This window comes from Nipponia nippon, unplaced genomic scaffold, assembly GCF_047370975.1.
Source record: "Nipponia nippon isolate SJK-2023a ecotype South Korea unplaced genomic scaffold, ASM4737097v1 scaffold_9, whole genome shotgun sequence".
Classification (NCBI taxonomy): Eukaryota; Metazoa; Chordata; class Aves; order Pelecaniformes; family Threskiornithidae; genus Nipponia; species Nipponia nippon.
In genome coordinates this window covers 1,648,698-1,676,510 of record NW_028262413.1, presented here as the reverse complement: position 1 = coordinate 1,676,510, position 27,813 = coordinate 1,648,698, and the positions used below count along the sequence as shown (strand labels likewise).

The 27,813-nt window shown below is 39.4% G+C and overlaps 1 protein-coding gene across 2 annotated transcripts; it reads right to left on the bottom strand.

The window, feature by feature from the left end:
* Positions 1-49: 49 nt before the first annotated feature.
* Positions 50-27,800, bottom strand: APPL1 (adaptor protein, phosphotyrosine interacting with PH domain and leucine zipper 1). Of its 2 annotated transcripts, XM_009476411.2 has the most exons (22): positions 27,653-27,800; positions 22,986-23,084; positions 21,832-21,891; positions 19,846-19,917; positions 18,833-18,920; positions 17,204-17,245; positions 16,269-16,327; positions 15,638-15,784; positions 14,166-14,248; positions 13,903-14,061; positions 12,415-12,603; positions 11,879-11,921; positions 10,849-10,905; positions 8,988-9,079; positions 8,227-8,409; positions 5,894-5,943; positions 5,348-5,522; positions 5,208-5,244; positions 3,511-3,657; positions 3,207-3,257; positions 2,769-2,858; positions 50-2,205 (listed from the first exon to the last, which is right to left on the bottom strand). In XM_009476411.2, exons 1-22 carry the CDS (start codon positions 27,704-27,706, stop codon positions 2,056-2,058), a joined length of 2,127 nt encoding a protein of 708 aa, XP_009474686.2. In that variant the 5' UTR covers positions 27,707-27,800; the 3' UTR covers positions 50-2,055. The 2 variants fall into 2 exon arrangements, with proteins under 2 accessions (XP_009474686.2, XP_087601114.1); XM_087744988.1 differs by lacking the exon at positions 17,204-17,245.
* Positions 27,801-27,813: the final 13 nt, after the last annotated feature.

The window sequence follows — 27,813 nt, the reverse complement described above, 5'->3', positions numbered from 1 at the left end:
AAACTGGCTGCTGTGCAACTATCTGTGAGCCTAGATTTAGGCACAAAAAGGTAAAAAAAAAAAAAACGGATTTGCTGCCTCTCTGTACATTTTTGTTGGCAAGAATAAAACAGTCTCTTGTGGATGAGAGATGAGAATAGAAGCCTATCCATGAAATAAAAATGCCACCCTCTTTTAGAAAAAAGCCTTGGATTTGCGTGGTCCATGTGACAGCGTGCTAGCCAGATCTGGCCACAGGGCAATGCCATTTGGCCTGACTGGGCAACAGCAAAAGCAGGTATTTCTGCAAGTGTCTGGCTGCTCTGGGGATGAGTAGTGTCCTGGAAGAGGAGCTGCTACCTCAGGAAGGGCACGCGAGGGCTCTCTGCTGCTCAGCCTCCCCCTCACCTCCACTCCAACGGCAGGAGCTGCCGCCCCTCCCCAGGCCGGTGCCAGTACCACCAGCTCCCAGGGCTGCTCCAGCCCCTGTGGCAGCCGGCGCAGCGGGCGCTGTTGGTCCTGCCTGGGCGCTGGGGGGCTCGCGCTGCTCCCCCTTCTCTGCTGGGGCAGGAGCCAGGCGCCCCCGGCCTGAGGGGCAGGAGCAGCCAGCGCCGGGGAGCGCTACGCTGCTCCTCCTCCCAGCAGCCACCCGCGCCTCCGCACTGAGCAGCTCCAGCTATGGAGGGCTGGGCCATCACCAGCTGAGGGGGAGATGCTCTGAGAATTGCTTCCATTCCTGACCACCAGAAATGCCCTGCAGTGATATAAAACACTCCTACCTGTTACGCTATAACGCGGAGTACAAGCACGTTCTCCTCTTTCTACATTTCCTGTTATGTTCATGCCACTGTTAGAGAGATGATAGCTTCTGTTCCACTGGATTTTACTATTTATAGTAATTAGTGCAAAAATAAATATTTCTCTTCAAACAAGTTTTCTCTTCTCGATCAAAAGGTGAATGCGTATTTAGTACTATACAAAATAAATATTACACAGGGTACAGAACATGGAGTTCAGGTTACAAGCTGTAAACAGACACTGCTTTGAAAAACGCTTTACGGGACTGACTCTAGGATGTAGGATTAGCGTAGTCCCCTATTTCAGAGCTAGTAACTTCTGCTTGCAAAATTAACTTCTATAAAAAGACTTAAAGAGCCTCAACTCATTTTCAGTAAATGTAGCGTACTGGTGGCAAGCCATTTACGTATTCCAAAGATTTTTCCAGTGACGGAATTCAAGATGTTCCTGCAACTCTAAGCATGTTTTATAAAGAGTGAACTCTAGGGCTTACAGCTTTTTATTACACGTACTGGGGAAAAACCAAGAACGTGGCACTTGTGCTACCAGAATACATACGTCATTCTTATCACTCGATAAGGAATGCTTTATACATTCCTCATGCAGCAAAGCGCAACTGCGGCTCATCAGCTCTTACCTAGGTCCGACAGTATTTTTTTTCTCCTGTTGAAAGAAGTCTTTCAGCGTTACATTCACCAAAAAAATCGAGACAGTATCATACAGTGCAATATGAAACAAACCCGACCTTTCTGCCCAGAACTATTGCACATCTCACTGATGGTAATGAGGATTTTTCTTTCTAAATCTAAGAACAGCTGTGTGCAACAAATCCGGTAAAGCTTAGCACCGCCTTACTTGGACATCCACTTTTATTTCCAGCAAGGTGCTCTCCATACTGCAGTGTAGAACAGATTTCAGTGTACTGCTGAAGTCCAACGAGAGTTTTCAGTTTTGCTTCAAGAGCAGTCAATTGCACAGAGAAGTAGGGGAGGAAAAAAACCCCAGTTTTTTTCCATACTGCAGAGAAGCCTTGAGAAAACACGATTTTGTACTAAACATGGTAGCATCACCATGCTTCATCTGGCATACAGAAGAGAAACTATACTGACATGAAAATGGAAATCGCTTAATAAGAAAAATCAAGGCTTAATAGGGTCTACATATCGTGAAGCCTTTTATAGAATACAAGAGACCCTCCACCTCCATTTCACTTCTTGCAGAACTTGTGCCATTTCACCAGATACAGACATGATTCCAAGTTTAATAAAGTAGGCAACCTTAGGCTTCAGATTCTCTCTTCTTCTTCCCATCGTCTCCTAAATCACTGTCTTCCGACTGGCTGCTGCTCAGGACGACAAACTGTCCTTCTCCACTGCTCTGGTTCGATCTGCTGGAAGCAGCTATCAATCGGCTTTGCTCCTCTAAGTCCTAATTTGAGAAGGGGGAGTTGGGAAAGCAGAAAAAGGATGGTAACTTTAAAGCCGCCTACAATTGAAACAGAGCACTATTAGGATGATTTATAAACCATCTGTCTTCCAGTGCTATCCCCGGACAGCTTTCTGTACAGAGGGAAGCAAAAGACAGACTAGGAAACCCAAACGCTTCCATTTCAGTAGCTGGCGTTACCAGAACAGCCACCGCGTTCACACGCTTGTACCTGTAACCCACCGACGCGGCAGGGCAGAGCGCACGCCTGCAGCCCCCTCCCCGCAGCCACCTCCCCGCTGTGGCACTGGCCCCTCCGCAGCAAATGTGCTGCTCTTAACTACTCCTGCAAAGAGGCTGTGTGGTTTCGCACCTCCTGGGAAGAGCTCTTTTTAAAAACTACTATACAAAATTATACAAAATCTGCACAGGAAATACTTGTAATAATTAACTTAATTCCATTATGGTCTATGAACTGGTACTAAAGAATGCGATGGTGGAGCTTGGAGTACAGAAGTAAGTAGAAAGAAAAAAAAAGAACATTGAGGAATAATGATGAAATGTACCTTTTCGATTTGTTTTTGTTTATTCAGTTCTTTTTGTTGTTTCTCTTTGACTCTATCTATTTCTTTTTGCTTTTCTGATGCTTTTCGATCCTAAAGGGCAAAAATGTAAATAAGGTAAGTAACAACAGCCTGAGATGTTTGATACGCTACCCATTTATGTGAGTTTGCTCAAAACTGTTAGACCGCTGTTTTGATGATTCTTCTTTTAAAGGACTGGCCTGTTCGGTAAAGGTAGCAAGCCAAATCCTATCCTGAATACTGTTCCACAGTAGGCGTTGGTCAAAGTCTTTTTATCTCAGGTTTAAATTCTAGAAAACAAATCCCTTACGCGGTATTACTGCATCTATAGGCATTGTGCAGAATATCTTCTGTTACACATGTGGAAAATACTCTCTCCCTTCCGTTCACAAGTATCCCTTGCCCCAAAAAGATTCTTACCAGTTCTGCATGGAAAGCTATCTGTTTTGCCAGTCCCACAGAGTCACAAATCTAAACACAAAACAGATTGGAAATAATCAAGACGACTCTCATAAAAACGCCTTCTTAGTTAAGCCAGATTCCCAAATTAGATACGAGAGCGTATTAAAGCACTTGCAGGCACTTAAGACTGTCAGGTTTAACTGTTTTGCGATACACGAACAAAATACTCTCCCATAGAAACCCCTTAGGCAGCTTCAATGGATCTAATATCTCGGAATCCACGTCAGTTCAGAACTGGTACAAGTATAGCCATCACCGATACCTTTTCCCCTTCATTATTTGATTCAAATATATAGCAGACGGAAGTTTGGCGGCTCTCAACTCTCCCTCCGGAAGTTCTAAGCACAAATCCAAAGAGGCGCTTATTCTCCTGGTGCGTGGCGTACAAGACTACATTGGGCAAAGGAAACTGCCAAAAAGGATCAGATAGGGAGAGATTAAAACTGGTTCCAAGTAGTTGCTATATGCGGTTTCAATATACGGCACATTAATTACTTCACTGTCGTAAATGCACCACCACCCCAGAAGAAGTTACAACCTGGCCAAACATGTAATTACGAACCACAACCAGGAGGTTAGAAGGCAAGGGTTACATTATTCAAAAGATAGGAAAACCTCTAAAAACATGCTCCACGTAAGAAAAGGGGACCACGTTTGCAATGCGGTTCAGTCGTCTTTCTAAATGTGAATATGCTCCTTTTTTATTTTCTTTAAAGAGACATCACTCATACAATGACATTTGTGACTGACAGTTCAGTATTTGGTCCCAGGTAAAGGCACTACTTCTCCAAAATCTTTGCTGCAGTAAGTTCAGCTCTCCTGAATTACATAAGCAAGGAAAAAAGAAAAAAAAAAACCAAACAAAACCCAAACCAAACCGAACAAACCACACACCCTCATTATTTTGTTACAATAAAGCTATTTTGCATTCTCATTCCTAAAAGAGGGTGGACTTAGAAACCTCCAATGTACCTTTTTAAGACTCGCCAAAGGGTAAGTTTTTAAAGGCTGAAGGCCCGACTGCAACTGTTACAAACGGACAGGACGAGTTTTCCCTGCCCTCGCGTGCGCACGCTTGGCATACTGGCCAGGCGCGCAGCTGACAAGCGTCCCTGTAAAAGCTCACAGCCTTGGGGCCGTTTTCAACTTAATGCCACGAAGGTAAAGAAAGAAAAAAGCACTACTTGAAATATCAAGACATTTTTACAGGCTTAGGATTTCCTTGTATGGAAAAGAAAGCATTTGAGAGCCCCTGAAAAACAGAATGGTTTTAAAGGACGACCCACAGAAATTAAATGACAGACCATAAATTGTGCATAAAGAAAAGGGCGAGGGGGGACACAGTTTTGAAATATGAAAAACAAAGACTGCTATTACTGAAGAATTAAGCTGGCCTTATTGGATATCCAAAGAAGAATTCCACTTATTTCTTTCAAGTGCATTTTTTGTAAAGAATTTGAAAAAAAATAACCAACCAAAACAAACACCACCACCACCACCAAAACGAAACCAGGAACTGCACAACACTCTCAATGCGATTATGCATTAAAAACCAAAAACCCAAACAAAACAGAAAAACCCCAAACCCCAAGCAAACCCTTTGGGACTTCAGAACTAATTTGACTCCAACCTTAATGTTACCTCTCTGCTAACAATACAAATGCTCATAATCGAACATGTTAAAATGCAATATTCTGTTTTCCTGAGATTTTACCCTGTCGGCTTGGTGGTGGTGGGAGTTTCAAAAGCCTGTCCGACCTACTGAAATCACTCCCCTTACGCCTGCTTCCCTAGCGTTTGTCTGCCTGATTTTAAATGTATGCATTGGTCTCCTAATTCCAGTGGAAATTTGTCTGGAAATCTCATGCCATCAGTGATTTTTGCTGACATCTAATAATTATTTTTAAAGCAGAAGAATTACATTGCTGGGTAGTTAACTTAAGATGTAAAGTTACTTACTCGTAGTCTTGTAACTTGTGTCTGTGGATCAATTAACCTAAAAATTTGTTTTTAAAAACAAACCAGAAAGTAAATTTTACCAAAATGAAAGAAGATCATTCTGTAAATTACCATCAGTAGAAGTCAGGAAGCAAACTTACTTTAAACAGTCACAAGTGACCAATAAATGTGATTCTGTCATCCTGAAAATGTTATGGATGGCGCGAGCCGCTAGTATTTGACGCATCGTTTCATAAACGACATCTGGACTTTCATCAGACTTCACCTCCATAGAGCCAAGAAATCGTACAATAAATAACTGATGAAGAATCGAATCTAAGACAAAGAAAAGTATTGAAAAAAGTGAACTCCGTTTTGGGTTTTCGTTCAAAACCAAAGATGGACTGCAGTCAGGAAACCTCCAAACTTCTAGAAACTTGGAATGAGAAAGCTCGTCCTTATGAATTAGAGGTAAATTACTAACAGCAAGTCACACATCGTTTGCTTTCATGAATACAAAAGATGGAATGAATTATTTTTAAGACTTTCAGGCAGCAGCCCGATTGAACTCTTCTTACACATTGCTAATGTGACTAAGCATTCTAAAACCGGTGTTAAATTAGAAGAGAGAAGCTACAGATGAGAATAGGAAAATCATTTTCGAATTCTATTTTTTATTTTGCATTGAAATAAAATTTTTGCTTTACCTTCTGTTTCAGATTTTGAGCCTCCAGATTCACCAAAAGGATTTGTGCGTCTATTAAAAAATGAAAACATTAAACCAGGAGTCAGATTAGAAGAACCACTAATGAGTAATGTAGTAGTCTCATGCTGCATCAAATAAGAACACGTCATGATTTCACAGACCTGTAATCCGGAGGATCATAAGGACAAGCAATTTAATCAGGAGTTAGACATAAACTGCTATACTTGAGGACTCAAATGATGGGAAAAATACTATTGCTGCCCAAGAGTTTTGCTCACGCAGTATTTTTTTATATCTGAATTAAGCCCGAGACAAGACCTTGTTACTACTGGAAAAGGTGTAGTTGTAGGGGATGAACTTTCACAGACCAGCTTCAGGAAGTACGGCCAAAAGCTAGGCCTTTCAGTACTCCGCAGGAGCACCACACTTCTCATCGCTGTCTCAAGTCGTTGAATTACTTACTGAAGAGAAGTCACTGGTTTTGTTTCAAAGGCAGCTTTCTGAAAACATCACTGGGGTTTTACTCCTAGAGGGTCAAGAGAAATGTGGCTATTTCTGGCTCTCAAAGACAGAATTGCTATCGGTTACAATGAAAAGTGAAAATACTCTAGGCTTCCAAGTCTACGTTTTTCAAAAGCAGTAAAGCACTGCTGAAAAGAGTATGGGAAATGGGAAAATTTGATTTAAAACTTCTGAAGAGGAAAAAAACCCTTTCTCTTTGGCTAACTGGTAGCTGAGAAACTATTGTCAAGGGTTCAGTAAACTTCAAATTAGGGTTTATAGGGGAGTAATGAAGGTGGCACCTCTCAGTAGTGCTCTGAAAGCAAATTTCAGAACTAAGAGAAAAAAAAGTCAATCTCTTGTTCAGTTCGATGTGATACTGACTGCCTGTTTCCTTGTATCAGTGAAATCTTTTAACTAAGAGATGTCTAGTTTGAAGGGATAAAACTGTTCTAGAGTGAACTCGGAAGTCAAGGCTGCCTTGCTACCATGTTTGTATAACGTGGGCTCCATCCACAATCGTCCCATTACACGGTGACCTGCGTAAATACGCTAAAGGGAAGTTCTTTCCATTAGCATCCTTTATTGCTCCAACTTTTCTTGTCATTTAAGATTAGACGGGAACGGTAAATGCAAAATCTCACAGGATCTCTCAAAAAGCAAAAATTAAATATATGTCATCAGATTCAGAAACTAAGGAAAGTCTTTTTTTTAAGTAATTAATCCTTCTAAAGTAGCATGTTGCCTCTCTGCACAAACACTGCAGTTCTTTATTGACAGGGATGGTTTCCTGAAAATACTGAGCACAACTCTGTATCATTTCTGCTATGAAAAAAATGATTTTCTAGAATGGAATTATAACTGATGACATGAATTTAGCTGAAGTATTAACCCTTCCACTTCCTGGAATACAGTTCAAGTCTGTTTTAAATCAGTATGTTCTTAAGGATCTAGTTAGCCAACTGATTCTCCTGCTATACCAAACAACAACAAAACAACCTGTCCAAAATAGTTGAATATATATATATAATTTTAACTCTTACCTATCTGTGAGGTGCAACTGAAAGTTCAAATACTTTTCTACAGGGCAGGGGGATACAACACATTGTTGTGACTAGAGGCGCGTACATTAGTGTTCAGCTTTCGGGGGTTTTTTGTTGTTGTTAAGAGCAGCTGGATCTGCAAATACGTTCTCTTAATATCTGAATTCTGTACATGTAGTTCCAGAAATGCAGTGCAGATTTACAGGTTTTTATTATTCTTTTTGAATGGGAAGTTTACGAAAAAAACAGTAGGAGAAAATGTTTTTAGCTTTTGGGAAGAGCTCTTAGACAATTTGAACTTGTCTGTCTATGAGATCACTCTAGAAGCCTAGATCATTTTCACTCACCTTTCAGGTTAAGAAGAGTGTCATCGTATGCCATCATCACCTGGAGGCAGGGCTACCAAATTTCTCTTGAGTTTCCAAGAGGAAATAACCCAAGCTGCTGGGTGAGCAAGCAATAGGAAAGGAAAATACTTTGTGAAACCAAAGGATTAAAATAAATCAAGAAATAAAAGCATTAGCCGTTAAAGCAAGAAAAGCTCCTGCTAAATAGAAAACTACACCCTGAATCTAGTGCATGTAATTGAGCCATTTTTTCACAACTCTATTTAACAATTAAAAATATTGTTTTGCTTTGCTGGCCACTGCAAATTTTGTGACATGAGTCAGGGCAAAGGCAGTGTGTATTTGGAGCTGCAGCCTAAGCATGGTTTTCTCGTTTGGTTGGTTGGTTTTAAATTAATAACATTAACTTCAGGGATTTTTTTCCTTCTCTCTACATTTCCTACCTGCCTGACTGCCCGGAAGATTTTGCTTGACCAGGCAGATCTTCGCTAACTGGAGAGATTATGTCAAATTGTATAGGAGTGTCCGGGGCAACAAGTGAATCCAAGGAAAGTGCCGATAAAGCTGCTGATTCAGATCCCAGCGACCCTGTGCTGCTAGTACGAGCTGCAGGAGGACGAGATTGTCTAAAACAAAAAATAAAAATGAAGATACCTTAGGTTCAGGTTTGTTGATAATAAATGAACGTGGGAGACCAATACAATATTCCAAAACTTGGACATAAAACAAAACAAAAACTAACAACCTGAGGAAGATCAAGGTATAGTAAACAAAAATGGAGTCTACGTTCCCAGTCAAATTTAAATAAGTTAAAGTTACTACCTGCATTAATAATTGCATCAGATTGTATCGTATTTCACATGTGATTATATATTGATGTTAAAACAATCCGAGGTTTGCTTCCAGGAGCTGGACGCATTAAGAAAAATCTCATTTTGAATTCATACAACAAACCAGACATATGATGCAACCAACAAAGCTGTCTAGTCAGCTGAAACCTGGATTACTCGTAACAATGGAAGCTAAACAACGCTAAAAAGGTGAGTTCAAGAAATTTCCCTCCAGCCTATCAAAGATTTAGTTCTGAACATAGAAAGTTTTGTTGTTTGGGTTTTTTTTGTTGTTTGGTTTTTTTTCCTGGAACTTTATCCAGGATTCCCTCTATAGATGTGCTCTTCAAATGACCTACAGTTTATTAACTTACACAGCTGGCCGCATGCTCTCATGCCTCTGCTGAAAGGAAGGAGACGGAGTAACAGCCTCCAGAGCTGACTGATTTACACGTGCAGCAATTTCCTGCAACAGAGAGATGGGGAAAAAAAACTGAAAGCCTTTTCCTCAAAATAAGCTTTAAGATTTTAGTTTGATTTATATGCAATTGACAGAAGCTATAAACTCAACCCTTTGTGACAATCTTACATTACTAAGTTTTCACTAACATAGCTGCAGTATTGTCTTCTAACGTGTAGCACATTTCCTGCTGTTCACTTTCTTAATTCAAATGAATGCACTTGCTTTGTAATACTGCAAATGCTAATAAAAGCCAGCGATAGAGCAAAGTCCCAATGATAAGTCTGACAAAATAAGCAAATGTAGCCAGGAAGAAAAAGAAAAATCTCATTTGAGAAATGCAGTCCTCAACGACTAAAAACCAGGAAGATTCAAAAGTCTGCACCTGAGATTTGGGAACACTTAAATGTTTCTGAAAAACCAAGACGTGAACAACTACCATGTAAGGGCTGTGTAACAATGTTATTCCAGCAAATAACGGCCCAGTTGCAGTTGAAGAATTCCATTTTAATCTTTTGTTGAAATCACCGATTCTGACGTATCAGTATTTAATGCTGATGGCTTCACTTCATGGCGTAAAGCCAATAGTGAAAGTCCTTGAGGAAAGAGCATTTTTGGAGATGGAAGGTGCAGCAGACAAAACATTTTGTGTGAGCGTGTGACTCAGAAAACGCGAATGACTGTACAGCCATTGGGAAGTGAGGAGAAGGCCCTAAGCTCCAGGCATAAATGCACACCCCTTCACTGCTGTAAAGGAGCTGCACCTGTTTATGCCAGGATTGAACAGCAGCTCAGCTGTACCTCCATCAGAGCACGTGCTTTAGGTAACTCAGCTTGCACTAAACCCGCTTGGTTTCCCATCTGTACAGCTAACTTAGACAGTCAGCCAGGTACTTGTAGTCTCTCCAAAGTTATATTTAGTTCCTAAACCAAAAACTGCCATGACACACTTTCCATTTCACCTTGATCTTCCAGATCGTTTGTCAAGAGCCTTGTGTGACAAAGCTGAATGCTGGATTCCCGTGTTATTCAACGGGCCGCCTGTTGATGGCTGTATCTACAGTTCTCAGCTCTGGTGGTCACTGGAAAGTTTCCTTTCCAATAACCTGTTTCGGGCCTCAGCGGGGACATCAAGGAGTACAGTTTCACTTTCAACACACATTATATATAGATAAATGCTCTGTTATAAAACAACAGGTTTTGTTGGACCAATTCCCCTAATTTAGCAAGTAAAAATCACTATGCCAGTCTCTATCAATATGCATTTACTATATAAATATAAATGAAAACCATATAACTGACATTAATTTACTTACCCAAATTCTTTACGTGAAACAAACAATCAATTTCTAACTCTTCAAAGGGCAAGTAACTTCAATGAAGTGAAAATAGCTCTCTCCTACAAAATTGCTATGCTCATCTAATTCCTAAGATTGTCAGTTCCCTCTAGGAGAAATTAAATGCATCCATCCAAATATTTGTCCTATTAATTTGTAACAAAGTATCATGTACAAAGTACAAATACAGGGTCTTGAAGATGTCAAAGTTATGCCAAATACAGAAGTCACATATTTGGCATGCTTTCTCTATAAGCACTTAGACGAAGGAGACACTGGCCTGTATGCTTTCATAGCATGAAAAGCTTATCACTGGACATGCGGGCAGCACTCAGCTTAATTCTGTGCTATCCAAGTAGATCCAGTTCATCTCTTTTTCATTTTGTGCATATCTACATCTTAAGATATTACTGATACTATAAATTTTAGTAAAGTTACCTCAGGATTTTCACTTAGATATATCTGTTTAGATATGTTGTTTATGGTGCATATCCACTGAAAAAGAGAGAGAAAAAAAGGAAAAAGTTAATTTTTCATAGTTTTTTAACAAACTTGATTAAATACCCGAGTTGGCTGGCTTCAGCACTTTTTCCACTTCCTCTGTAACTTCAGGACGCCAAGCCAGTATTCTGCACACCCAGCTTGTCTTTAAATTCACTATTATCTGCATACTGCACCTTACAACATCAGGTTTTTACTTGAAAAAGTTATTTTAGTCACACTGAAGATGAAAAGTAAAGCAAGCTGACATCACGACTATAAGGAATTAAAAAAAAAAAAAATCAGGATTCTCTGTACTCCGTTATTCTGTGACTGCAGATGACATTGTTTCCTCAAGATCTTATAAAGATTCCATCTGCATTTTATGGAATTTGCCCATTTCTTGCATCTGTAAGCCAGAATCTATTTTCTCCCTCTGCGATGGAAAACCATCTGCTCCTGCTCCATGCTTTTTAACTTCTCTCTGAAGGCGAAAACTAACTGAATTATATGCAAACTATCGCTGCTGTCCTGCTGAACCCCAGCTTGTTGTTAGGGCTGTCACCTGAGCTGTCTAAGAGACAGCACAGCAGCTGCAGCCTGGAAAATCACAAATCTGAGCTGCTAAAGCTGACTATAAACTCCCTTCCTCCGGCGAGGCATCGGAGGGCAAATGTGTCAGAGTTAGCCTACTGGACAATCTCAACCGAGCAAATGACCCAGGGCCGACTGGACACAGCCCAGCTAAAAACCTTAGAAATAGCACAAAAGGTCTTTGTAAATCAATGTAACATTGAAGATTGCAGAGGAATTTGAATCCAGGCTGACAGTACCGTATTTTCTATATGTCCTTATCTTAGAATGAGTTAAAAGTTCACTGCTTACCACCTAGAGAACATAAAATGAGCATTCCAGCTATTGTTACCAATGAGTTCCTTCTGTGCAACAGAAAATCACTGGACTTCATGCAAACCTCCTATAAGCTTACCTCTTCATAATCTTTTTTACTCTCTGCCTGTAAGATTGAAGACCTGAAAGAGGAGAACGGAAAAGACAATTTTGTCTATTTAAAATGCCTCACAAGTACATTCAGACAGGAAACTCCATTTTCATGTTTGTACATTGCACAACGAATTAAGAAAGGCTGAAGAATCCGTGTACGTGCCAAGTGCAGCCAACATTTAATTGAGGGGAAAAAAACTATGTTTTCATTTCGACTGAAAATAGAAAAGGAACAAAATTCTAATTGTGCCCATGTAATACTTAAGCACTCACAAAATGTAATAATACACCACTGTAAGCTGATTATGGTAATTTTATTCTGAAATACCACTCAGCTACATTATAGAGCTGATAAACTAAAAAACCTCAGACATTACGACGTTAAAAAGACATCCCAGATTTTGCTTCTGAATACCCCCAAAATCTATCGAGCTATCATCTGGCCAAAGGCAGACCATCTTTCTTTTCTTAATTAGTGAGTCCAGTATTACTTACAGGTAACAGTAGTATAAGAATACTTACTTTTTACCATCAAAAGATGTGATCTGAAAACAGTACCGTCTGTCTTCGCAGTCCACAGCCATTACAGAACAATTGTCTATATCCATGACGAGTCCCCCAGCTACGTCGCCTCTTGCCTGGCTCATCAAATTTCCACCTTGAGTGAAGTAAAACTGTCGGTCCCAACTGGAAGATACCAGCCCTGTCTTACTAGAAGATAAAAAGAGGTTCTTAGCTAGTAGATTAGGAGTCTAGCTGTGCTGTATGAATTAGAAAAAAAAAACAAAACTACTTGGAACAAACCATCTGGGCGCTAAGAAAACTTTTTTCCCCATTTAATGTTTTCGGTTAGCTTTACAGCTAAATTAGTCTCTTTCCATCTGCTGGTCTTTTCATTCTAAACCCATTGTTGGGCAAAGAATACATAAAATAGTTGCCTTCTTAGATTATGTGAAACTTAATTTAGAATAAAAAGGCATAAGTACTTCAGTTTTGATGATCAGCTTTTACAGTATTGCTTTACACAATATGCATATTCCAATTATATGTATTAGCAATGTAACTGGTAAGACCTCTGAACTCTGCACTTACATTGTTTAAGACTAAGTTTTGAAGAACTTTGTGTTAAGCATTAGCTTAGGCACGTAAGATACCTCAATTTTCCAAGTATTTTGTACCAAAATTTTCCTTAGAGCATGTTGTTGGGGTTTTGTTGTTGTTCCCCGCCCCCAGAATAACAGAAGAGGAACAATCTGAGACCAAAAGGTCAGCAGCACTTGCAGTTCAGCCTCCCTTTTTGTTCCGATACTTTCTTCGGTATTAATTGCTGCAATTGTGTTCTACTACAGAAATTCATGCCTCATTCAGTATGTTACTCTAACTGTTGTTGTAATCTACATTTAAAAAAAAATTCCTTGGAGCTTATGATATAAATTACAGAAAAAAAATCTGAGTGTTTTAACTTATTTTTAGTAACTATAAAAATCAGCTGCTAGACTTCAATAACTACAGGAACAGCTCCCTCCAGCGGACAGAAGACTATGAAATTGAGAAGGCTGTTGAAAGTGCATTTTGGGTACAGAGAACATTTTGCCTTGTATCTCTCAAGCTTGCCATATTTTATTAGTAACTTGAACCCCAAAGCTTTAGTGGACACTCATATAACCATCCTGATAGCTGCAATCTTGTTGTTTTCCAGTTACGATCCAGTGAAATTACACTCTCCTAAACTTTAATTTTTCTTTTTGATGTGAAAATTCAGGCAAAAAGAGAATAAGATCAGGATAACTATGCTTTGCACCTGAATGACACTGTGTCAGTGTAACAATGAAATGAATACCAATTAAGTGACGGAGTCCAAAGAAAGAAAGAGAATAGCTCCTATGTGACTTACTCAACTAAGTACATAAAATCAGCACAGCTAACTTCAAAAAAACATTGCATACTTTTTTAGTTTTCCTTTCTCAAAATGAAATATGCTGGAATTTTTAAGTAACAAGTTAGTCTTACTTTCTTGCATTGAGATAGCCAGCCTTCCGTGTCAGATTTCTATGAACAGGAAATTTCATGGTATCAGGATCAGGCAAATACAGTGGATCACTAGCTACTTCCAGGTCCTCTATCGTTTGTTGCATGTTTTCTACTTCACACTCCATTTCCCTGCGAACACTAAGGTAAATAATGTGTTATGAACAAGGGTAATTTATTAATAAGTAGAAACAGAAAAAATAATTGCCTTGATAATAGTTCAAAATTCAATAAAAACAACTTACTTCTGTACACTTGTGCCAATATTGGTCAAAAAATCTTCCAATTGCTCAGTAAGATTTTCTGAACCCATTTTAAAAAAACTTATCTTTAAAAGAAAAAAGAGGAGGAAAAGGGAGAATTTAGTCATTAATAAAACGACAGTAACAATTAACAGAGTAAACCATAGGAGGTTAAAGTTTCTCAGAGAAATCTGGTTTTGTCCCTCATTCCCACCAAAGGAGCAGAATGCGTGGTTTTGTCTGCGAGTGAAGGTGATGCTGACACTGCAGTGGGGTTTCACTGCGACAAGAGGAAGCGCAGTCGCCTGGAGGAAACACAGAAACGCGCAGAAAAGAAACGAGGTTTCGCCTTGGTGATGCCAAGGCCTCCCTGTACTTTTTCAAGCCCACCACTTCGGTAACTGCTGTGTTACGGGCGGAGGCATTTGGGGGCACAGGAGAGGGGAAACCTGTGAGAACCTGTCTGGGGCCATCCCCTCACTGCGAACCCTGCCGAGGGGAACCGACAACGTGTATCTTAAAGACAGCGCACTCCATGTCGGTCCAGAAAAACTGTCACACCTAAACTGAGTTTAGCCATATGAAATCTCAGAACAGGAAGCCACGGGGCACGGCCCTGCCCTTCCCATTCTTAGATGCAACAAAAACCTGCACCCAAACAACAGGCTGCACTACCTACTTTCTTACAGACGATATTTAGAGCTTAGTTCTTAAATACAAGCTGCAAAGTTTCAAAAAGAAGCAAGATGCCAGATGCTGGAAAGTTTGGGTTTGTTTTTTTTTTTTTTTTAAAAACCATACTGACAACATACTTCTGAAAATACAAATTAAGTCTCTTCAAAGAACTTTTTTTATAGTTGCATTTCCTATTGCACCCATCCTCAAATAAACCAATCATGAACTCATTTATATTAAACAAACATAAGCCAGAATGATTTTTAGCATTCCAGTTCTTCCACACCCTTGATTGAAAACAGGAGTGATGTGAATTTGATGATAATCTCACCTCAGAATAGCTGCCACAGGAAAGAGTTTAACAGTCTCCAAGTTACCTTCTAAGAAGGTACACTTCCATGTGGACTCGCACGCGTGCAAGTTTTAATCAGCTATTCCCATCAGCGATGCAGTGGAAAAAAGTACGCGGCAATGAAAATTCAGGCAGCGCATTAAATTTAGCCATCTGGGCTTTGGGGTAGAATTAGACCTTTACATTTGTAACCCAGACTTTCCTAAAAGATTCCCCGATGGGAGTGAGAGCATGTCATGATGAGATTCATATACCGAGTGGGAAATGCCTAGTTGTAGCTACTGACAGTGCTGATGGCAGCAGCTACGACAGCTGAGGGGATGAGGATGGGTTACGTCTTTTCCTCCGTTTGCTTCCTCGGATTGCAGAAGAGGTCTTGCTACATCAACCTTCATGAAGTACTTTTACATCTTCTTTCAGACCTACAGCTTTCAGAATCTGAAATTACCTGAGCTTGCATGTATCCTAGCAAGGGTTCTAGCATAGCAATTTTCTTTTTGTACTGAAGAGTGTTTAGTGCACAGAAATAATGCATCATAGTCTGATGCTGTTTTTTCCTGGAAGTATATACATCTTCTGTAACTTCAGCCTTGATCTAAAGAGACACAGACAGGGGGAGGGGAAAAAGGAATGTTTGAGACTTGGTATTCATCACACGCCTTCTGGACAGCTTCACAGTCAGCATGGAAAAAAACCACAGTAATGTTCTACCCTCTATCATCAGCAATTGCGTATTTTACCCTACAATTCCGCTTCTCTAACTTATACATGAGACACATTAACAACAACTACAGCATTCTTTTCTCCCTGGAAAGCGTGGTTATTTCTTTACAAAAATAAATTGAATATAGCATCACAACCTTCATCTTAGAGCATTTTCAGTGTTACAAGACAGGCATGTGTTGGGGAAACGTGCTTTTCTGTTCTGAAGCAAACTGTCTAGACTGCTAAAACATAAACTATCAGCCTTCAGGTGGAACCTGCCATACATTGTCTTCCATCATAAATACATATATTAGATGAAAATTATTTCTTATCTCCTTTAAAAATCTTGATATTAAGTATTTTCGTTTACGAACCTTTTCATTTTCCCTTCTTTTTGACAACCGACTGTATCTGGTAATGGCAGCATCATGGTCTAAGCAATCAAGAGAGAATTTATGATCATTTTGATAAATTAGTGACTTATGAAACAGAGCAGAAAACTGTTATATCACTGTGTGTTGCGCAGCCAGCTGAATGCAGAGGTCTGCCCTATCAAAAACTTTAAGAATTGTTCTTGTCTGTTTATAATTACTTCACTGCCACAAATACTTGGGCTGAAGAAAAATTCTAACCAGACACAAACATGGCCAATTTGTTACAAATTTCCCTAAATATCTAATATTCTTCAAAGACAGAAACTTTCTATAAGTAGAGACAACTTTCCATTATCACAGAATCATGGAATCATTTAGGTTGGAAAAGATCTTCAAGATCACAGAGTCCAACTGTTATGAAAACCTCTATCTAATCTTTCTTGCTTCTAAAGTAATCAAACAATTTACATTAAGAGAAGCAGGATCCTTACTTAACCCTTACGTAAAGAATACGTTCTCTACAAGGATCTAGTAGAGCTAGCTAAAAAAGTAACTTCTGACAATAAGGAAGAGAACTATCAAACTAATTTTAGGGAGGTAAAATTTGTTTATTAATCCAGTCCTGACTTTAAGAAGTGAGCTTACCATTTTTAATAATTTTGGTAGCATAATCCTAAATTATTTAATAATTATATATATATTTAAAGTATCATAAAAAAAGACTAATACTGTCAATTTGCCTTAACGCTTCGGTACACAAAGCAGGGATTTACAAGTGAACCAAGGAAAGCTGGGTGCCTAAGTATCACTGAAAAACTTACACCTTAATTAGTCACTTTAAGCTGCGCAAATACCTTCACTAGTTTTCTGAGTAAATAATCTACAATAATACTATCGTCTTCTAATATCTATAACATTAAGTGTTTTACACTTACCATTGCTTGCAATTTGGAAAACTTCTTTTAGAGTTAATATCTCTACAAAACAACATATCACAATTTAAGCAAGTTGTTATTGACATAACATTTAGATATTAGGGTTTCTCATGCAACCTTTCACTACTGAACAGTTGTAGTTCACACCTTGCACCGTACTGAATTACCAGCACAGGCACTATGAGGCCCGGAAAATCTGCTTACGGCCTGAGTATCATTTATGTGGCTCTCCGGCTTCCCAAAAAAGATACTGTACTGTAATAAGGTAAGGAGGAACTTCTTTTCAAGACTTTGAAACAGATCGTCAATACAAATGCGTCACCTATGTTTCTGGTCAGAGTTCTGGTCTGAGTTGGGGAAGTGGAAGCACAGGAGACAGGGAACTGCCACCGGATCGAAGGAAAGCCCCAAACGCATTGTGATTCCTCCTACCTAAAATTAGTCGTGGTCTAGAAGGTTATTTAGTCTCACTGTGTCAGGGAACAGAAAACAGTACAACACTTAGCACTCGTTCTGATCTTGATTGTGGTTGTGTGTCATATTGCAACATAAACAGGCAGAGCGCTATGTTCAACTCTATGGTGAAGCAAAGACAAAAAACCATGGAAAAGCTTTGCAGAAAGTGCCTATGAAGTCCATAAAGAAGTACGGTGTCATTACATACTACATCAGCTGGTGGTTAAAAACTTCCAGTGGGAAAATGTAATCGCAAATTACTGCCTCAGGGATGCTTCTTCAGTAAATATTAACAGGAGATTTTTCCAGGTTCTGAGAAGTAATATAAGCCTTGAGATACTCATGTTCCCTTGCTTAAAAAGCATGATCTATTTAATCCATAATTTTGCAACAAACTAGTGCCAAAGAAGTATTTTCCAAGATTTGTAAAGAGCTAGAAGACTTATGGTAGAGTTGTGATTTTTATTTCAATTTAGACTTAAAATGTTCATGTTAGGTATACCCACTCTAGGATGTTCACATTAGGGATTTATTTTGGTTTTAACTCTTATCATTTCTATTTGAGGCCCATTTGCCACACCAGTCTATTCACTGTAGCATCTCGAGTAAAATCTGTCGTAATCAGACACATTACATATTATTTTAGACCAGACAGAATAAGATACAACTGTTACAAAAGTAAGAAGTTGGAAGCATCTTACACCTGCACCTAAGGAGCCACCTATGTTACCAGCAGGGGAGAAGAACCACCTTACTAAATCTCAATCACTACGACAACTTCGGCACTTTGCCTTTGGAGTTTAGTCCAGCCTTTATATTGATGTCATGGTATTACAATATATACAAATATTTCCTGAACATGCAAATTATCTGAAAATATTCTTTCCTAGTGTTTACAGTAACTGCAAAATTTTAATCTTGAATAGAAGATAAGTGCTTCCATAATATAAGTAATATTTTTGTTGAAACAGTAATAGCGTTAAGTTCTTCAACGGTAATACTCTCACGAAGAGAAATAACTTACATTTTTTTAAAAATTGGGAGGTGCATACTTTTGAGAGCTGAAAAACAAGTGGCGTATTCTATTTAGTGAAACAAGAGCTATGGAGATTAAATGCTACGTTTTTGTTATTGCTGCTGTTGATAAAAACAGTATTTGTTTGAGCACTCTACCTTTTAGATCCCTTTCTTTAAACTGGGTAATAGGAAACATCATTGCATCCGCGAGCTGAGTTGAAAGTACTGCATGGCAAGAGCTGAGCTGTAAAAGACAAGAGAAAGAATGAAATTTTAGGAAAACAGTGCCAAGACAAATAAAGTAAAGTAAAAGTAAAGTAAAAGTAAAGTAAAAGTAAAGTAAAAGTAAAGTAAAAGTAAAGTAAAAGTAAAGTAAAAGTAAAGTAAAAGTAAAGTAAAAGTAAAGATAGATTGACATCAATTTCACTCAAAGATGACACGTACAACTCAAACATAATTTTGCACATTCATTTTTTTGCAGCTGTTCTTTCCTAGGTTCCTGATCTCATCACTAGCTTTTTATAGAAGACCTTTAGAGTTTAGTGTTTGTCCCTGCTTTTCTAACTTATTCCAAGTCACTGAATCATGTCAGGAGATGGCCTCATACAATCTGAAGACAGGTCAATTTATTTCTCCAGTTCCCCTCCAGCTACATGACAGCCCATCTTTCCCAGGTTACAGAGGTAGAACAAATGCGTTCTTTCTCCCAAAAGACTGTTCAAGTAGTGTTAGAAGTGAGGAGCAGGATCACAGAAACAATCCTGGTGCAGACCTTAGTGGCGCTAAGCTGTCTTTCAGACGAGCCTCCGCCTCTCATGCAGACAGCAGGAGGCGCCTTTGTCAGTCAGGTACCCGAAACCAGGCAATACAAATACTCTCATGACAAAACAGTGTCTAGCGGCCATTCGGCAACGGTTTTGGGCTGTAGCTACAGGAAGTTAAACTACCTTCTTTCTCAACACCGTATCCTCATTCTGCTGAACTGATTCCTTATCTTCAGGTTATATAACTTTTAATACATGCTGCAACACACAACTAAGTGTTACCTTATTGACAAATGAAAGCCATTTCTGTACCTTCTATCTTAAAAAAGGCTGGAATAATTAAGCAAGTTCAAGTCTATACGTGACAACATCAGCAAAGCAAGTGAAACAAAGACAAGTACTTGCCTCATCTATCACTTTTGCGAATTGCTGTAAAGTGGAAGTCATGACTTCATCATCTCCCCCTAGTGGAAAACGCTAGAATAAAATAAAAGGAGGCACGTTGTTTGCAGTGTCTTCTGCCATTCAGAAAATTATATTAATCCTACCTATGACTGGGTATTCCATTGTTTTAAAACATTATACAGTTAAGATACACTGAAGCACTTCTTTATTGTCCTGTGAGGAAGGAATATTGGGGTGGGGGGGAGTAATAAACAATTCTCATTTAAAAAAAAACCAAACAAAAAAACCTATTTTTAAAATAGATTAATTGATCTAATTAATAGATTTTATAAGTTAATTCATAGATTTTACTGAAAAAAATCAGGAAAGATGCAGACTTGACATCTATGAAGAATTTTATCCAGCTTTGCAAATTATTTTAAAATTATCAAAAATTAAGCAATATTTAGTGTTCATCTTAAACTTCCGATGATGTGAAATTTTTAAACCATCCAAAAGAGTTTTCTTCTATAATGCCTTGATGGAGACAAAAGTATGACCAAAATGGTCACAAGCGAAAAAAGAAATAATCCAGTTAAAACATTATTTGTGTATTTTTAAGCTAATCTCCTGACTGGGGAAAAAAGCAGTCCAAAGGAGATAAATCAGAAAAATAAGTTAAAAGACCAATGCTAATTTAATTCTTCTTTTAATTCACAGCAGCTATACATAAAACACTCGGAAATATAAAAAACCCCAACTTTTTTGTTAAAAATTTTGAGCACCCCCTTCCATCTTGTTAGGTTCCCCCCTCCTTCTTCTCAATGAATGTAACAAACTAACTGAAATAAGGATATTTGGTGTATATTTTGATATCCATAACTGCTAACAAATAAGAATATCATGCCCTAATTGGTTCTTCTGATCTGAAGCTAGTTCTTTTCATTTTGATTTTGCAAAAAACATGGTTTTGCTAGAAAATGGCAGAAACAGTGCAATTCATTACATAGCTGTGTCACTAAAGTCAATTTGGTACTGCATCAGCAAAGTTTAAACAATTCAAATGACAGTACTGCAGCTACTTCTTAAAAAAAAAAAAGCAGAAATAACTTAATTCCTGCTACAATTCGGACTGTGCACAGACACCTTAAGCAGCATTTCCAGTCTGTCATTAGGAATTCAGACTGTTTTTTTCTAAAACGACACTCTAAATCTGTTTCTCCATCTCTTCCTAGTGGGACTACTGTAGGTACGAATACTCACTATTCTTCTGGATCAGCACCACTGTGGTTTTGATCCTATCTGCTTTACACCTATTTGTTAGTAACAATTACTGAAGGAACAATAACGTGTCATCTCACCCCTCCAGAAAGACTCACCAAACCAAAATAATTCATAAATAGTACTTTTTCCAGTTCACCTCATTAGGTGAAGAATGAGGACAGGGAGCGCCAGCCTCCTTGAAAGGAGTGACTTTTTGCTTTTAACGTGCATCTCAGAAAAGGGGTCGCAGCAGCATAGCTACAAGTAGGAAACCCTTCACGGTACAGGCTACAGTGGGGACAGTTACGGATTCCACAATCTGCGCTTTCAGAGATGGAATTATTCTCACAATAAGAGTAAATTATGGTTGTTAAATGGAGACTGCTATGCAATCTCTTCTCTTTGTGACTAGTAAAATTAAAGCACTTAACAGTAAGCAGGTTTATAAAACAAAAACAAAACCCCACCACCACCCTAAGCAAACCCCAAAACACTGATCCAAAAGTAAAATATTCCAGAACTTACTAATATTCATCATGGTAAGAGGAACTTCATTCTGTTTTAGTTGGAAGAACTAATAACGAAGACAGTAGATTGTTTTGGCAAAGATTCGAGCCACCCACTAGAGCAGTTCATTTTATCTGGGCCAAATGTAAATACATTCTACCTTGTGCCCTGGGAGATAAAAGACTACAAAAATACACAGTCCTGACCACACAAAGACAACACTGATTTACACAGTACCTGCTTCTCATATTCTTTCAGAAGCTTTGAAGTCAGATGAGTTGCTGCACTTAATTCATTCTGATTTAAAAAACAAACAAACAAAGAAATCCCAAGCTTGTTATTTTGATTTAAATTAATATTAAAAAAAAAAAATCACATATTTGAAGAGGAAACTATTACAGACATGGAACTTAAAATCTGACTACAGATTTCCAGAAAACCTAAGCATCCTGCCCTTCCATTTCTCTAACATTATTGAGAGTTACAGGTGATCAGTGCTTACAAATACCTAGTTCACAGCCTGTACTATGTATACCGATTTCTGTATTTTTCATGTTACGGAGTGCATGTTTGCATTTAATTATTTCAAATTAGCTGCCCTAGTTAGTGAGTATTAGGAATTTGTTATCTGTAAAGGAAAGAAAAGATTAAAATGGCTCCCAGTACTACCTGGTTACAAACTGCTTTGTACTTGCACACAGACAGGACCTAATTAGCAGCTTCATGGTATAGAAATTCATCTTTCATGAGGCAGTTGAAGGAGAAAGTACAGAAATTAAAAGCTAAATAGAGAGGCAGTAAAATAAAACTACAAGGCAGCAAACCTACAATAAATACACTAGTCATTGAAGTAAAAACCACAGCAAAATAAAAATATAAAAAGCAAGAGTAACAAATCAGTAAAAAAGCCAAACAGTTCAAGTGTATACAAATTAAAAATACAGCCATAAACTCAATTGTTCAGAAAAACACGCAAAATAGATTCTGCCTTTGGCATAAAAGTGCAGTTGCTTATAGATGATGACTGAAACATGAATATATTGTGGGCAAAAAATAATCTCCCACTTGGTATGTACTATTATACACACTAAGATCACGATGGGAAATATTTTAGAAACACTTGGGAAATACCATAAAACTACTAGAAGGCCAGAAAATCTTTTTACTTGTCATAAGAAATTCTGTTGCAAAAGAAATCACAAGAATTCAGTTTTTTCCACTCCCTAACATACACAAAAACAATCATTTAATTCTTCTTTTATTTCACTTCCACATTTAAAAAATGTGGAAGTTTAAAAAAAATACTGCTTATAATAATTTCAAAAAAAGCAAGAGACGTGAAATGTGGTTCAAAAGCTTTATAATGCATTCAAGAATTTCATTAACACTACCTGTGCATCATATATTCTGTGCATGGCTTGAAATAACTGATTGATGTAATTGGAAATTGCAGCAGCATCTTCTTCAAATACTCCCAGCAAAGAGCGGGTCTGCAAAAATGAAACAGCCAAAACACTAACATGTCAAGTTAGCAAAGTAGTATTTAGATGTAACAGATTTTCAAAGTTAAATAGCACTGCTTCAGGTTTCATTACCGAGAAGTTTATACACCCTCCAACACTGTTTACAGGAATGATACCCGATGCATGCCAGAGAATCTTAAAGATATCCAAGCTCAGCCTGATGCCTGCTCTCAGCCTCTCTCCAGGCTAATACAAGTACATTGTCAGAAAGGAAAGGACCAAGGGAGATGGATAAGTGTATAATAAAGTTGGAACTGTGGGCAACTACTGGACTCGCTATAGTACCTAGGAAAAGGGTAAAGATGACGGGTATTAAATAGCAAAATAGCATGCCAGGTGTACACATTTCTTCTGCAGTGAGATCAAAATAAAGGCTGTGGCATGCTGACACTATCCATCCCGCACAAAGACAGTTGCTGGCTGTGCTTGGACCTATAATTCAGCTGTGCAATCACAGTCAATTCTGTGATCAAAAGGCTGAGGAACTAAAAGCCAAACCAAATCAAAACAGCACAACCTACACCTTGTCACTCCTAAGACAGGTGTTTCTCCTCCTCACCACTCCACGGTGAAAGGGAGTGAGAAGATCTGTCCTTTTGTCCTTACCCCAGCTTGTCAGTCAGTCTGTTCCTTAGCTGGGGTCACCCACAAGCTCGCTGACTATGCATCCTATTGCACTGCACACATCACCGATGACGGTGCTTAACAGCATCCACCTCAAAATCAACCTCCTTATCACTGTCCACCTATTAGACTTCAAAACACCGATCACTACTCTTCAAGCACAGCTATCCAGCCAGTTTTTCCACCCAGGTTGCCGTCCATACCTCTCCATTTTGGCCAGAAGGATGTTACCAGAGACCGTGTCAGAATGCTTGCTTAAGCCAAGGTAAATGACATCCACTGCTATTCCCTGTGAGGAAATGACTGACGCTGGATGAGAAGGCAATCAGGTTGCTCAGGCATAATTTGCCCTTAAGCTTAAATGAGATGCTGACTCAGTGTTCTTGCATCCTTTTTGCACGGGGAAGCAACGTTACTCCTCACTACGAGGATACTGAATGGCTTCCTTCCACCAAGAGAAAAACCCAAAAGGGGGAAAAGCAGAAAATGTACCTAGAACTGTGCACAGGCTACATTTGCTTTTCCTAATCTAAAATATTGGTTGGGGTGCTTGGAAACAGGAGTCTCGCTTGCAAGACCCACAAAATAAACCCTTTAACTCTAGTAACGTTTTAGCAAGAAGACTATGCTTTGTTTTCAGGTTTACACTAACATTTACGTCCAGACAGAAAATGGAAAGAATTGTAAGTATATAACTGTTTTTTTCCCCCAAAATTATGGTTGTTAAACACCTGAAATTGGAAATTCTCTTTCTTTGTCCTCCCTAGGCTAAATAATTGTAGTTTTCTCAAAGAGGAACAGAAGGAACTTATGGGACCTGGAAACTTACTAAACCTGTATAAATTCTATTATTTGACCATTCTTTTGACATGAAGTTCTTTTATTTAACTTGAATTAGACGCCTGGTTGTCTCACAAATATGATCATACCATATAATGCCTACAAGATACTTAAATAAAAAAAAATATTATCAAACAGCATCATCAACACAATAAATCACTTTAATGGTGGTTCTAGTTTATAAAACAAGTGGAAAAGGGGGGTGGAGGAGGAAAGAGTTGGAGGGGAACTCAAAGGTTTGCCAAGTGTGGCAACATGTGTCATCCTAATAGCTGTGACTCTCCCATTAAAGGAGACATACCTGAAAGAATGCAAAAGAAAAAATTACATAGTACCATAACCACTGAATTATATATTCATGACCTTTAAATCTGAACATTAATAAACCTGAACATAAATAAGCCTGAACATAAATAAGCCTGAACATAAATAAGCCTGAACATGTAATTTTAAAGGAGTATCATGTAAGATTTCTGGACTGTGCTTACTCTTTAAAACTGAATGCTGTAGAATAAAAGCATTTCTAGGTTTTATTGTAAGAATATCAGTTATTGATGTCCAGACTTCAAACTGTCATTGTATGATATCGATGGAAAGAAAATAACCTGAAACTGTAAACAAGTTATGGCAGACCACTGCTTAGCAAAAAATTGGAGGAATTGTTTACTCATGTTTCTAGTAAAACTCTGCATCATTTTGCATGTTCTTTAAGATGCTTTCATCCCCTATAGATGAGCAGGTACACTAGAAACTACCAGTGATAAGGTGCACAATGAAACCACCTAGTTAGAAGTCGCTGAATTGTTAAGCATTTCATGTCATCACATGTACGGCAGCGTAAGTGACACGAGATAGAGCCTGTACTATCAAGTCTCTTGGCTTTTTTATTGTGCAACGCTTCAGGAATGCAAGTAAGTCTGAGCACAAACTGCCTCTAAACACACATATATAAACACTGAGTACGTGCGCAATACATGTCCTAAGTTAGTATTTAAATTGCACTGTTTTGCACAGCAAAAGACAACGTAAACTTGGCATTTGGTTTACATCTAAAAACACAGTGGTTAGATTTTTATCCTGCGACAAGAGGAAATGAATGGGTTTTGCCATTTTAGAAAAGCCTTTCCTTCGCTCACATGCAGAATAAGTTTGATATCATGTTTATACACCTACAGTTAGTGTCTGAAACACGTCTAAAGGTGCAAAACTCCAGTCCATAGTTCAGCACTAACCAACAACCTAGGCTGATGATCTTTTTCAATATTACAGCATGAACACATCAATCAGAAAGTCATGGCAACTCCTAAAGAAAGCAAGGTTTCTTCTTTCTTCAAGCGACATTTCCTGCCATTTTCATTGCACTGTTTTCAAAATAACAGAAATGAACTGATGTAATAGAAAACTACAGAGTCCTAGTTATGTTATTCTAAGAGGTGGTTAGCCAGATTTCACTGGAAATACTAGGTTGACTGAAAGACGTAAAATTTTGTACCTAAACCAGAAGAAGATATCGGCAAATCTAATAGTTCAAGCACATCAAGCTCATTGGGCTGAGTTAGGCTTTGCTAGTCTGTATCACAAATAATGTCAAATGAAAGACTCTAGAATTTATAAGTATTTTCCAATACGTAACTTTTTTGCATGTGCTTCCCAAATGACATTCCAGTCTTAAGTGCTTGGGGAAAAACCCCTACATCCCACGTTTTAGGGATCCTAAGTTTCTCTCACATTTGACATTTCCTATAAATATGAATAGTTATGACCTCCATATACTGAGAACAGACCTTCAAGAGATAATTTTGTTAAATTACTGTTATTATAACACTTCCAAAAATTTTTCCTCTTCATGAGAGTACATCAGGTTTAGCCTGTGGGCCAGAGACCATACTACAGGCTAGATCTCATCTAACATCTGGTATTTGAGCTATACGGGGCACTGTCCTTTGGCAAGCAATGACACACTTTCTGCATGGCCGCCTTCTGTTGCTTTTCCTAAGCTGTTCCTCCACTTCACGTAATTTGTTAAAATGGCTGTCATTTTAGGGGTTAAAATTCCCTATTAAGCAAGTGAAAGCTTATCTTCCTATGGTTGAAGAATCAAAACTACCAATACCTATGCTATCACAATATAGAAAGTCTTGCTCACCTACATAAACAATGCAGCAAAACAAGGATCTTAATTCAAAAGGCTGCAATAAAGGAAAATATATTGTAAACTTTTTTTCCATGTCTAGGAAGAGCAGTACAAAGTACTTGCTGTTGTTGCTGCCAGCAAAAGAAGCCAGTGCAACTGAATAAAGCATTTCCTGGTTAATAGCAGTATGAAAGAAACGCCAATGCGATATATGGCATCACTGACAAAGGTCAGGCAGCAGAAATGGAAGTGAAGACATCAGAGTCATTAAAGGCCTCTCAGCACCACGCGTTTCCCACCTACTCACCGCATTAACAACCGCCGCGATAACCGCATCCAATAACGGCTTTTCCTAACTATCTATTACACCTTAATGCCTTTTAGTAAAACACAAAGATAAGAAAAATCGTCTTGAGAAGCGAAGACGGGTTTTGTCAACACGAAGTCTCCAAAGTAAGTCACGAACGCAAAGGCGGGGGCGGGGAAGGAAGGGAGTCGATGCAAGCCACCACCCCGACGCCGAAGCACAGGACCTCTGGAAAACCGTCACCGAGCTCGCTGCTTCCCGAACGGCTCCCCAGCGCGCAGGACGCGGGGAGGCGGTGCCGCGGGCGGGAAGGCGCCGCCGAGAGCGGGGCGGCTCCTGGCAGCGCGCGCTGCCGAAGCGGACAGCGCGAGCGCCGCGACTCCTGGCCCCAAGCCCTTGCCACGCCACGCGGGCGAGGAGGCCGGGAAGGCCCCTGGCCACGCACGCAGCGTCCCTGCCCCGCTGCCGGGGAGGGTCTTCCCCTGCCTCCCGGCCGCCGCCGAGGCGCTCCACCGCCCCCCCGAGGGAACACGGCGGGAGGGAGCGAGAGGGGGTCAGCGCTAGGCCCGGCGCCCCGCGGCTGGGCCCGGCCTGCCCTCCACCCAGCGGGCTGCGTCTCGCCTCTCTCACCTGGGGGCTGTCTTCCAGCGTCTCCTCGATGGGGAGCTTGTCGATGCCGGGCATGGCGGCCGCCGGGGCTGACTCTGCGCCGCTGCAGCTCCCGCTCCCCGCAGCGCGCCCAGCTGACTGGGCCCCTCCCCCCCTCCAGTCACAACACGGCCGCCCCCGCC